Source organism: Peromyscus eremicus, chromosome 14, assembly GCF_949786415.1.
Source record: "Peromyscus eremicus chromosome 14, PerEre_H2_v1, whole genome shotgun sequence".
NCBI classification, from domain to species: Eukaryota; Metazoa; Chordata; class Mammalia; order Rodentia; family Cricetidae; genus Peromyscus; species Peromyscus eremicus.
The window spans coordinates 67,981,926-67,995,535 of record NC_081430.1 but is presented as its reverse complement, the minus strand read 5'-3'; the positions used below and the strand labels follow the sequence as shown (position 1 = coordinate 67,995,535).

General features: G+C 43.0%; 1 protein-coding gene across 1 annotated transcript in view; it reads right to left on the bottom strand.

Annotated features, from left to right (window-relative positions):
- The window catches only part of Atl1 (atlastin GTPase 1), an 81,073-nt gene that overhangs the window by 58,846 nt on the left and 8,617 nt on the right, over positions 1 to 13,610 (bottom strand). Inside the window, exon 2 of the mRNA XM_059279922.1 lies at positions 3,982 to 4,154. Coding sequence (XP_059135905.1) covers positions 3,982 to 4,015 — 34 coding nt within the window. The 5' untranslated portion in view covers positions 4,016 to 4,154. The remainder of the gene's footprint in view (positions 1 to 3,981; positions 4,155 to 13,610) is intronic.

Below are 13,610 nucleotides of genomic sequence, written 5' to 3'. Positions count from 1 at the left end.
CTTTGAAAGCTTCTTCTAGATCAAAACCTAGAGTTGGATCCAGACCTGGTCTTTGATCTAAGACCCTAGGAACAATCCTTTCTAATTACACAGTACTTCTTTATTTTCTTTGGTCCACTTCAAATTCTAACTTTCTCTCCCACCCCCATTCAATGCTCATGATTGGCTGTACCAGTGGACCTCAGGTCTGATGACTCACATTCACTCTATTTTTCACATCTCAGTTCTCTCACTCCCAAGCTTCAAGAATACACTTAGCAAATTTGTTAAATTATAACTTTCATATCTTCCTTCTTCAATATTAGCCCATTTACCACAGTTCTGCTCATAATTGTATTATATCCATATTGTTGTTAATTTCCCCTCAAAAACAAAACCAGAAACCCAAAATTTCCTAACCTAAAATTCCCACAAATGCCTTTTCTACAAATAGAAATTTCTTGTTTTCAAGACAACTTTTGTTTCAAGGCAGCCCAAGTTAAAACTTTATTTCAAACGTTTTTGTAAGGTGTTATTGTCCTGTCAGTTTTTGTCAAACTGTAAAGACTAAATTCTTACGTTGTATCTCAAGTTTTTGAGGAAGTTAAAGTAACAGAAATAAACAAACAAGTCTACACTGTTGCTCTGTTTGGGGCAGATGTCCTCCAGCCTGCACTGAAAGACTGCTTTCTGGGCTACTGTTTCTGATACTCATCTGTCCCCTTTACCTCCCACACTAGCACACTTTATCTGCTTTTCTAGTCCAAGGTGATTGAGTTTATAGAGCATTGATCTCTTCTACCAGCTCAGCCCTAGATAAGCTTGTTGTGACAGCTTCTGGCATTTGCTCTAGCTGCTAGTACAGGGTCTGTGGGAACAACCAATCCTGACTTAAATCCTAGCTCTAGAACACAGAAACCAAGGTGCCTCTGGCAAGTTCCTTAGCGTCTCTAATCTCAGATTTCCCAATCATTAAAACAATAATAACAATGCCTACCCTTGAAAAGTTGTCTCTTAAGTGCTTACATATACTCAAACTACCTGCACGCAGATTCGAGTTCAGGTGGTGGATTCTCAGTTCTGTTCACACCAGGCTTCCCAGTGCTGTCTCCAAGTATGATCCTCAACACAACCTCCAACTCTGGCGGACAATACAAGTGTCTCTACTCTCTAGCCTCCCTGGTCTCTGCAAGACCTAAAAGGCAGCGTTCCCTCGTGAAGATACCATCTCAGAGTTCTACAGGGTCCTGAACTTTTAGGTACAGACTGGCAAAGGCCTGCCTTGTTCTTTCCTTGGGGATCACTGCATTTCCCAGGTCTGGGTTATCCACTTGGTCTCTGTATTTTTTCTTTATGATATCTCTGACGACAGCGAGCTGGAAGGACCACTGCACTGCTCTTTAAGTATCAACAGACTATTTTCTCAGAAGAGAGACCTGCAGCTTCTTATGAGAACCTGTTTTCCCCACCTCATACCCCAACTCACTCATTTGTAAAAACACTCCACGTTATCAGCTACAAAAGGTAAATCAGAAGAAAACTCTTGCTTCTAACCATAGTTCTCTAACTCACAAAATATATGATTTTTAACTAAGTCATTTATCCTACCAGTGAGTTCCATTTTTTTCCATCTGCAAAATATAGTAAACACAATTATTTAAAAGGCTAAAGACAAAATGGGATAACGAAAATGAATTTGCATGGGAAATGGAGTCCTGCGCAACTGTGGACAGAATCACCTTCTACTCAAAGAGGTGGTTCACCTGAAACAGAGGTGAAGATCAAAGAATCTGAAACAGAGCTGGACACGCCCATCTAGCACTCACAGCCCTGCCATTAAACATAAAAAGTGGAGATCAGAGTGTCTGCCTCACATGGTGTTATCTCAATGGTGTAAGCCTCTACTGCTGTCATTAAATACCTACTGTGTGCTAGGCACACGGCACTATACCAGACGTTGTAAATAAAATGGAATTTAGCATCTTTGTTAAAACCTCTACCTCTTACTGCTACAATCCTTAAATGATTGATTTTATATATACTTCACAGCAAGTAAAAACCTAAGTCATGAAGCATTCCCACAGGACCCTGAGGTCACACTCCACAATTGCAGTGTTTATCTTCAATGGGAGTTTCCAGTGGGCACATGACTCTGGCATGTCCCCCTAATCTATCACGTTTATATTGTCCTGATGATTTTGGAGTAAACTGTTCGGAAGATAATTCTATCAAACATAAATGAGCCAAGAGACTGCTTCTCAAAGTAACATCACAGACTGTCTGCTCCTTTGCCACCTCCAATACTAGTCAAAACACACCTTTCTAGGCCCTAATTCAGACCTGTTGACTCAAAACCCCTGGCTGGATGCTGTGGGAACCTTCATTTCTATTAATGTTCCAATTTATTCTTATGTAAATCTCATTTGAGAATGGCATGGGGGTGGGCTACCTAAGAAACCTGTAACCAAATACTGAAGAAGAATGAGTGAAAACATAATAAAGAAGAATTCTTAGAATAAACAGCTACATGTCTGGCTCCTGGCAGGGTGGAGTCAACGATCCAATCCAGGGATCAAGACAAAAATCTGAATTGAACATATGCACCTTCACCGTGAATGGTCAATAGTGTTCAAATTCCTATTCCAGAACCAGAACGGGAATGGAAAGGGACACTGGAGACCTTACCCAAGTTTTCAAAGGAAGCAAAGACTGTGCCTGCAAAACTGAAATTCAGGCTTGGTGATCTGGGGAAATGAAATTGCTTCTCTTAAATTTAGTCAACTACTGCCTGCCTGCTCCACCTCTCCACAGCAACCAGGGCTCTAGGGTACTCTCTCAAACGCAAGCCTTGCCCACAGGAGGGGCTGATCTTGTGACCACCACACCAACAGGAGGCAAGGAGGCATTATGATCTTTTGACAAAAGGAAACAGAAATAACCAACTAGAAGGTACATCTATCCTCTTAGAAAGACAGAAACCGAGCTGGAGACAGAGCAGCAAGGAGCACTCCTAGTGGGCGTGAACTTTCAAAACAATAACAATGCAAAGCCAGTAGAACACAATGTTTCTCTATACACCACCTTGTCGGTGGTTGGAGATCCACACTGGTTCCGATCATAAACTGTGTTTATAGGGCTTTAATTAAGATGCTGATGAGCTAACCACTGTGCCTGCAAGAAATAGGGAGCCCAACCCGACAAGGCCGCCCAGCCTGCCCACACTCCTCCAGATCTGGTCTGGAACAGCAAAGCGGGCGGGGCGCGGTTTCTCCTGCATCGCTGCGCTCCTCTCCCTTCTGCCTGCGTGAGCACCGCCCACCCACTCGCGCGTGAACCCACTGGGCCCAGCCCTTCCTTAGGCCCGGTGCTGAATCATGAACCCAGTATCTCCACAAGGTAAAAATCGAAGAACAAAGCCAGTCCTGAGGCTAGTCTGAATAGATCCGGGTTGGGCGGCAGGCTACAAACCCCAATTCTGCTCGCCTTCTCCCCGATTCCTCCACTAACCCCAAACTGAAGTAAGTGTGCAGTGCTAGGGACTCTCAGGAGGGTACCCCATATCCCAGGCTGCTGAGACGCATCTGCAGCGCAGTGTCCTAGCTCGCGCGCTCCGCCTCATTGTTCCACTGCCCGCCCAGAGCCCGCCAGCATCTGAATAAGCCCTTGCCCCCAGGAAGCAGACTGGGGCTCCACCTGCTCCAGATCGACCCTTTGCCCCTCTTCGCCCACAACCACAGCTCTAGACCACCTTGTGTGCCAACCTTCTAACCTATCTCTAGGGCGGAGCCCAGAGCTCTGAGTCCGTAGGGTGCTGTCCAAATGCTGGGAGGCGGCGGCGGCACGGAATGGAGAAGGAGCCGCAGGCCCGGCCTGCACTAGGCTCAGCACTGGTGACAGCGCGATTCCTTCAGCAGCGAGCAGTCTGCAGAGGCAGGCGCTCGGCAGCAGAAAACAGAGGACCAGACCCTCTGAAGGCTGCACAAGTTACCGATTGCTACTCACCCCAACTGTTTCTGTCCCTGCGGCTCTTGGCCATGGCGGTCCTTGGGCTGGTGGTGGCGAGGTGCTGTCACTGCGCCTGTGGTCGTCTCCAGGGCCGCAGGTTGCTGGCAGTAAGAGGCTCTGTGCCCGCTCTGGGCGCAGTTCGCTCAGACTCTGAGGATGTTGCTGTGGCGCTGGTGGGAAGGACCGGGGAGGAAAAGGGAGGAGAAAGCGGATGAACCAAACTCAGCATCACCAGCTGGAGTTCACACAAATACCAGCGTCACACCCTCTGTACCTTGGCCCACCCCTAAACTGTGAAGACCGTGGCAGACTATATACTGCAACATTTTCAACACACACACACACACACACACACACACACACAAACAGCACCCCCAGCACACACTCACAGATTTTAAAAGCATTATCTAGTGACAGAAACACATAAACCATCATTATTCTGTCTGCTCCAACACACGCTAGCAACATTTGGACAAATTAAAGCGCTCTGCATTATCCTCCAGGCATCTTTTAAGTTTTCATTTTAGAAGGTCATATTTTAAAAAGAAGATACCTTGTATTGTTGTAAATGTACACTAAGCAAGTCTGAGTCGTATAATTAGGTTAATTTAGATCAAAGTAAGCTAGAGATTAACTGTAATCTGTAACTGCTCAGTGTCTAATGGAACATCTCCAGGTTGCAAAGCCAGTCTGAAGTCACACAGTCTGACAGCAGACATTGGGAACAGGCTCCATCGTCAGGTGCAGGATGCTCGGGCAGCTATAAAGGTTGCAGCAAATCTCAAGGAAAATGCAACAAATACTAAAACATGTTCTTACTTTTTAAAAAGTGTCTCTGCCTCTCTGCCCAAACTTTGGTGTGGTCAGCATCCTGTAGACCCACCCCTTCACACTCTGACCACTAGATCCTTCCATCCCATTCACCTCCTCAGTTTGTCCTGTCCACACTCTACTGATCCACACACTGCCAGCCTCTCAATGACCAGACCCATGGTCTCTACTTAGCGCATGTTACAACAAGTCCTCACTTTTGTAGAAGCCATTCTCCCTCTTAGTGAAGGAATTTATGGGTAAATACTATGAAACTGGACATCACAAAAAAACCTTCAGTAAATGACTGTGCATACAGTATGTCTTCAACTGCTGTCCAAGGACTTTTTACCCCTTGATTTCCGTAATCCTGGCATTCTTGTCTGAAGTACTTTTATATTAATTATTTTAAATGGAAATTTAAAAATAATTCTATAATTTCTTTTACTTTTACAGTTAGAAGCTCTCTCTCTTTCAAACATACACACACATACACACACTTTTATATACTGAGCAACACTAGGGTGGTTTGAATGAGGTATCTCCCAAGTATCTTGAGCATTTGAACACTCTGTCTTCATTTGGTGGCACTGTTTTGGTAGGTTTACCAGATGTGGCCTTGCTGGAGGAAGTATGTCACTAAGGGCAGGTTCTGAGAGCCTGCTTGATACTTGCAGTTGGAAATGTGAGCTCTTAGCTATTCCTACCACCCTGCCTGCCTGCTGCCATGCTTCTCAGCCTAGATGGTAATGGACCCTTATCTCTGTAGAACTGAAGCTCAAAACAAACCCTTCCTTTAAGTTGCCTTGGTCATTGTCTTAGTTAGGGTTTCTGTTGTTATGATGAAACACCATGACCAAAAAGCAGGTTGGGGAGGAAAGGGTTTAGTTGGCTGACTCTTCCACATCACTCAATGTTCCTCATCAAAGGAAGTCAGGACAGGAACTCAAACAGGGTAGGAACCTAGAGGCAGGAGCTGATGCAGAAGCCATGGAGGGGAGCTGCTTACTGGCTTGCTCCCTTGCTTAGCCTGCTTTCTTATATAACTAACCCAGAACCAAGGATGGTACCACACACAATGGGCTGGGTCCTCCTTCACTGATCATTAATTAAGAAAATGCCCTACAGCCAGATCATATGGAGGCATTTTCTCAATTGAGGCTCTCTCCTTTGAGTTAACTCTAGCTTGTGACAAGTTGACATAAAACTAGCCAGCATGGTCATGGTGTTGTGTCACAGCAACAGAAAAAGAACTATAGATTCACGAACTCTTTAAAGACGGTTCACTGCCACCCTTACTTAATTTTCAAGTGTGCATGCATATGTGTGCAGATGTTGGTGCTTGTGTAGGTCAGAGGAGGACGCCCAGGGTCCTGCTCTGTCACTCTCTGCCTTACTCATCGAGACAGAGTCTCTCATTAGCCCTGAGCTCACCAACTAGACTAGGCTGCCTGTTAGCAAGGGTTAAGATCCTGCTGTCTCTCCCCGACCTAGCACTGGGGTTATAGGCACCAGCGCTATACTTGGCTTTTACACAATAGAGATCTGAACTCAAGTCATCATATGTACACAGCAAGTGCTCTTATCCACTGAGCCATCTCTTCAGTCCTCCTGTTCGTTTTAATGTTGGAAATTCCCTAGATTTACCCTAAAAGAGCCTCTTTGAGTCTGCTCCTGTGTTTGTAACATTTGCCTCATTTGTATTAGGCACTTCCTGGTTTTTGGCACAAGGAAATGTTTCAGGATTCCCTCCTCTTGCCCTGCCTCAGGACTGGCATTTCTCTGGGCACTCTGGGCTCCTTTCAGGTTGTGCTCCTGCTGCTGGGGTGTCACTGTTTCTGGATTCTGTCAGTAGGCATTTCTGGAATACTTATCTACAACAGGATATCGCCTTAAACCCCTAGTTTTCCTGATTACAACTCCTGAGTAATCCTTTATAAGCATGTGCTACTGTCATGCCTGGCTGTATTGTATTGTATTGTATTGTATTGTATTGTATTGTATTGTATTGTATTGTATTGTATTTTGAGACAGGGTCCCACTCTGCAGCCCTGGATGTCCTGAAACTTGCTATGTAGACCACACTGGCCTCTGACTCAGAGATCTTCCTGCCTCCGCCTCCTGAGTGCTGGGATTAAACATGTGCACAACCATCCCTGGCCTCTGGATTTTATTTACTTTTAACCATTAACTTAATAAACCCCAAGGAAATACTTTAAACTACATGAAAATAAACATAAAGAGTTATTTGTTATGTTTGTGTGGGGGTTATAACTGTAAAACACCAGAAGCAAGTGAAATGCCCACACATTGAGGATTGGTTGAATAAAATGTGATCTATCTGCACAATGCACTGTTATGAGTCCTTAAAAATTCAGTTGGTCATTATCAACTGTCAAAATTAATTTCCACCCATTTAAGTAGAAGATGGATCAAATAATAATATACCCTCCCATAAAATAGAAATTCTATAAAATAATGTTTCTATTTATCTGTGCAATGAACATGGTAAAACTAACTCAGAAGGTACTGAGACAGGTTGCTGACGAGAGGTAGGCAGGAGCAGGAGAAAGGAAATGGCAGGAAGGGCTGTGGGTACTCATATTCTCCACGCATAACTTGTGTACATAATTCTCTTACAGCCATGACACTGTTTCACAGTCTCCAAAATAAATAAGTGAACTAACCAGGATGTGGACGGAATTATTTTTAGCACTTTGGCCAGGATCAAGTACAATGTGGAAGGAACTAAAGTCCAGCTGCACAACTCCATCTAAAACAAAAGTGGAGGCCAGCCACGCACTTCAGCGTGGAAAGGCACTTGCTGCCAAGCCTCACAGCCTGGGTTCAGTCCTTGAACCTACACAATAGAAGAAAAGCACTACCTCCAGCAATGTATCCTCTGACCTCTATACACCCTCTCCTACAAACAATAAGTAAATGTAAAAATTAATCAATAAAATAAAGTAAGAGTCAACTTAACCCAACACTTGGGAGGAAAGAGGATTTCAAGGGCAAGGCTAGTCTTGAATAAGTAAGTTCTGGGCCAAAGTGAGCTACATAATGAGAACCTGAAAAAAAAAGTTAAACCAACAGGAACTAAATACAAGAACTGCACCCTTTTGTTGTTCTGTTTGCTTAGCACACATGGTTAGAAACTATGTGTGCACTAGGATTAAAGAGATGTAAAGCACATAATGACAGAGATAGAGTTACCTAAGGTTTAGAAGACAGGAGGGGGAGGACAGAATGAACTCTGAGACACTGAATTGTAATATAAAGTATTAGTATAACACAATAAAAATACAAATAATCTGAAATTTTAAGTAGCTAAACTTAAGATGTTTCGTATGTCCCAAGTGAACCACATGGCTAGTAGGACATGAAATGATGACATCTGCACTCATTCCAGAAATGCAAAACCACATGATACCACTTCCCATCTGGAGTGACTATACCCAAGAGACGATAGAAGGCACTGATGAGTGGGCAGGAAAACTAAGACCTTCACACACTGCATGTGAAAACATAAAATGCTGCAGCAATGAGAAAGGAGTCCGGTCCTTCCGCAAACTAAACACAGGATCACTGTGTGACTCAGCAATTCTCCTCCTAGGTGTGCATCCCAGAGAAATTACAGGGGAAGTCCGCACAGAAGCTCATACAGCAACGTTAGTGTTAATAATATGAAAAAGTAGACGCAACTCGTGGTGGTTTGAAACTCACCTCCACAGGCTCGTAGAAAGTGGCACTATTAGGAGGTGTGGCCTTGTTGGAGGAAGTGTGGCATTGGGGTGGGCTTTGGGGTTTCAGATGTTCAAGCCAGGCCCAGTGTCATTCTCTTTCCCTGCTGCCTGCCAATTCACATGCAGAACTCTCAGCTACCTCTCCAGCACCATGTCTGCCTGCGTGCTGCCATGCATCCTGCCATGACAATAATGGACTAAACTTCTGGACTGTAACCTAGCCCAAATTACATGTTTTCCTTTATAAGAGTTGTCGTGGCCATGGTGTCTCTTCACAGGAATAAAACCCTAACTAAGACTGTTGTGGGATATTTGTTTACACTATGTGAAGATGTGTCTGTCTTTGGCCTCATCTGCCTAAGGTACCTGAATGGTTTAAGAAAGAGTTGAATGGTCAATAGCTAGGCAGGTGAGAATAGACAGGACTTCTGGGCAGAGAGAGGAACTCAGAGGGTCAGAATCTGGTAAAGTGGGGAACACAGTCAGACACAGAGGGAGACAGATGTACAGAATGGAAGAGATGTAAAAAGCCATGTAGAATGTAGATTAGTAGAAACAGGTTAATTTAAGTTATAAGAGCTAGTTGAGAACAAGCCTAAGCTAAAGACTAAACTTTCATAATTAATAATAAGTCTCTGCATCATTATTTGAGGACTGGGGTCCAAAGAAAGTCTGACAAGAAAGACTAGCTACATAAGACACAACTCAAATGCCAAATGACTAATGGGTAAACAAATGTAGAATATCCATATGATGGAATACTATGGTCATAAGGAAGAAGGACTGGTACATTCTACATCAATCAACTCTGAGGTAAAGCTTTTGAATCTCTAACATCTTATATAAACTGTTTTCTACTCTGTATCCTCAATTTTCCTTCTATTGGTCCTTTCTCACATTCATTTTGCCTTATCATAAATAAAGTCCTCCCTATGCCAGGAGTTTTTCTATCACTAATGCCCAAATTAATGCTTCCCTCCATATTAAAGAGTCTATGATGTACCATTTATGTTATAGAGTCTATAATAAGCAAATTTAAAGAGGCATTTGTATCGATCAACATGCTTTTACATGTATCTCAAAAAGGCTTAAATAAAATAGGATATTGCTCTCATATGAAAATTTGTTTGAAGACAGGTTGACCTTGGCTAATTCATCAGCTCAACATATCATGGATTATACTAGTTAGGGAGTAAACTGGGCTGCTGTAAAACAAATTCTAGTGGCTTAAATAAGGAAAGTATTTCCCTCTCATGGAATAACATGAACACTGAACATGGTGCCTTCAAAAGAAGATCAAGATTTGTACTTTCTTTCATTCTTTACTTGGGGCTTCCATCGTATGAACCAGGCTACTGGCTCTAGCTTGAGCATTAACATTATTATTCTAGCTAACATGAGTATTAACGGGCTCCAGATATAGTTTCCTCCCTTTGTGGAACAATAACTAAGCCCAGTGTGTAGAGACAAAATTACAAAGAATAAGTTATAAGGACAAAAACTCTCCAATAATTATTAGGAATAATCTAAAATCAATGAGATTTCTAATCCTTGGTTCACAAGCCCATGAATTCTGATCGTGGGTTACATGACAAAATATGAATACTGGGTTAATTTGTATGCCATATCTTCGTGGAGACCACATCTCAGTCAGCAGACACCCCCTCCCATTATATCAAATTAGCCATTTCTGATTCATGGGTGCGAGGCCAAGCACCTAACTCCAAAGGCAGGACTGTACTGGCACACCGCATTCTTAGCAACCTCAGTTTCTTGTCCAAAGACAGTGATACATGGAGGCGAAACAAGGTGTTCTATGAGCCCATGGGTTATGACACTAGAAGGAGTTTGTGGACAGGAAAGACAAACTCTGTGCAGTATGTGTCTGTTTCTGTGGAGGCCTTTCCCATCAAAATAGAAACCATCTAGTACAATCAGATTACCATCAGATGGCTGGCTGATCTAGGGAGCAATATCAGACTGGAGTCGCTGTACTGGCCTCTGCTAAAGCATGTTAAACACTCCATAATGACAATACTGAATTACAGCTGGCAAACAGACATCCACACTGTTAAGTCTATTTAGCTTAAGTTCTTATTGCCGTTTGGGGCAACTAAGCAAGCACTACAGTGACTGGGAAAGAGACTGGCTGGCTGACATCTACAGGGCAGATCATCTTGAAGAATCACTCACTTCTCAGGGTGGAAACCCTCAGGTGGGGGGTAACACGGTTCACATATTTTCACGTTCTGTGTAATTCTAATAACCCACCCATACCTTATCTACCAACTTCCTTAATTTTAATCCTCTTTCCAAGTCACTGACCAAAGTATTACCTACTGTGCATAAATCAATATTGATTCATACCTCAGGCCAATTTTCCTTCCTAACGAAAAGGTCAATGAAATGTACTATCAACGTTGTATCCACTGGGAGAATCTCTCTTCACTGTCATTCCTCTTTGTGGAATCAGGGCCATAAATCAGCAGCAAGCTACTTCACATTGGTGCTAACATAGAATGCTGACTATTAATAAACCAGGTCTGCACACGTTCTCCCTCCACTAAATGACCCTGAGCCAGAATATGTAAGTAAAAGAAAAGGGGTGTGGGGTGGGCAGACACCATGGAAGCTCGTTAGAAATTTACCTGTGCTTCCAGATCATGCCAAGCTTTTCCAGTATGTACTATTCAGTTCAACAATCAAATTCTGATGCCTGCACTTGTAATTCAGTAAACTAGATAACACACAGTTCCTAAGGACCAGTTTATGTCACCAAGTCACTTAGTATCCCATAGTCTGGTGTTAAATATCTACCAAATGCTTGGTAATAAGCCAAGAGTCGGCTTTTAGTAATGTAGTCATCACAGATCGGGCATGTTCATATTCCAGAATCCTAGGTAGCATCCTTAGTGCTGCAATTCTCATTTGGGGTTTGCAAGAAACTCCATATCATATTTGTGTTTACCATCAGGTCTGCTGAGCCCTAAAGCCCAAGTATCAAGACACTGTATGGCATAGCATGGGTCATCAACCAGGTGTTAGGTCATTCCAGGTTCCATGAAAACTGGTAGTCATGTGTCACGAGGGAAAGGACCAAAGAGCAGTGAATGTAGTACATTGTCTTCAAAATCCAAACAGGACAGCTGAGCACATCAAATCATCCTCTGAGATGGATAAATTTTACTAATGTGCCAGGACCACATGGTTTCATGTGGTATGTTTCACCCTCTGGTATAAGGGTAATTTGTTTTTGTTTTGTTTTAAGGAATGAGTTGAAATACTTTTGCTCAGTTTGGTCCCAAACTCCTAGGCTCATGGATCTCCCATCTTAAGTCCTAAATGGCCATGACTATATGTGCCAGACCACATCTGCCTTAATGGTCTTTCTAAAGTATGTAGGATAATAGATACTTCCTGTTCCTCAGGTCCTATTTATATAATGGAATCAAAATAATAAACTGCCATGATGTTCTTCTAGATAGTAAAGAAACCAAGATCAGTCTACAATCACACTGTGTCACTGAGCAGAAAAGGTAGAACAATGACCATGCTAACACAGCCCCAGGAAAGCAAAGTGCTTCAGATTATCCTTGTTTAACAGGAACTGAAAAAGATACATTCTGGGCTTTAAGTCAGCAGCCATGCTCAGGCTACCAAGCTTATGTTTATTAGCTCTAGAAAAGGTTCTAAATGCAGTATTACAGATAAATTGACTGTTCATGTTTGTGAGTGGTGCACATGTGTGCACATGCACAGGTAAGCTTCTCTATGTTTGCTCACTTATGTGTATGTATGTGGAAGCCAGGGATTGACCATTTCTTCCTCAACTGCTTCTCTGCCTTTTTATTTTGTTGAGGCAAGGTCTCTCACTGAACTCCAAGTTCAGTTTCAACTAGACCGGCTGGCCAGCAAGCCCCTGAGATCCTCTTGTGTCTGCCTCCCTGGTGCTGGAGCCACAGGGGATACCACCATGCCTGGCTTTCAGATAATGCTGGGGACCTGAACTAAGGGTGATATTTGATCAGCAAGTTCTTTACCTGTAGACACATTTCCCCTGAAACTGGTGAATTTTTTTTTTCTAATTCACAAACATCTCCAAAGCTAATTTGTCTTTTAGGGGTGGTTTGGAAGTGTTCACCAAACGAAGTTCATATGCTGGAAACTTAATCCCTATTGTGACCATGTCAAAAGATGGGCCCTTTAAGGGATGATTAGCTCATGAAGGCTGGGTCCACTTCAATTCTTTAATAATGAGTTTCCCTCATCTACCCATTTCACTAGCAAGTTCTTGTCCACCTGCCTTCTGCTGAGTGACCACAGAACTAGAGGTTTTGTCAGACACCGACACCTTGATATTAGACTGTATAGCCTTCAGAACTAAGAGATGAATTCTCAGTCTGTGGTATTTTGTTATACCAACAAAAAATGGACCAAGACACTACTGAATGTCCCAAACAGATGTGTTAAAAGACAAAAAACTTTGTCTCTCAGATTTAAAAAATCTCATTTTTTAGATTTTACTTAATGTGTATCTTGCCTACTTGTATGGTGCCTGTAATGGTCAGAAGAGAGTGTTGGATCCCCTGGAATGAAGTTATAGATAGTGTGTGGTGATATATTGTGTCCCCCAATATATTGTGCACTCTTAATAAAGCTTATCTGAGGAAAAAGCCAGCCACTATATTAAACATACTAGTCAGGCAATGGTAGCACACACCTTTTATCCTAGCATTCAGGAGGCAGAGATCCATCCGGATCTCTGTGAGTTCAAGGCCACACTGGGGAACAGAGCAAGGCATGGTGACACACGCCTTTAATCTCAGCACTAACCCAGAGGTCTGGAGGTCTGTACAGACAGACAGGAAGTGATGTAGCTGGGCGGAGAGAGGAAGTGAGATGCAGAACAGAAAAGCATATATAGGCGTGGGTATGCAGGGAGTAGGTAGGTCTCTTTGGCTGAGGATTTCCAAGTGGCTTCTTTCTGCTTTTCTGATCTCTCAGTTTTTACCCCGATATCTGGCTCCAGGTTTTTTATTAATAAGACCATTTAGCAATTTGTCTTACAAT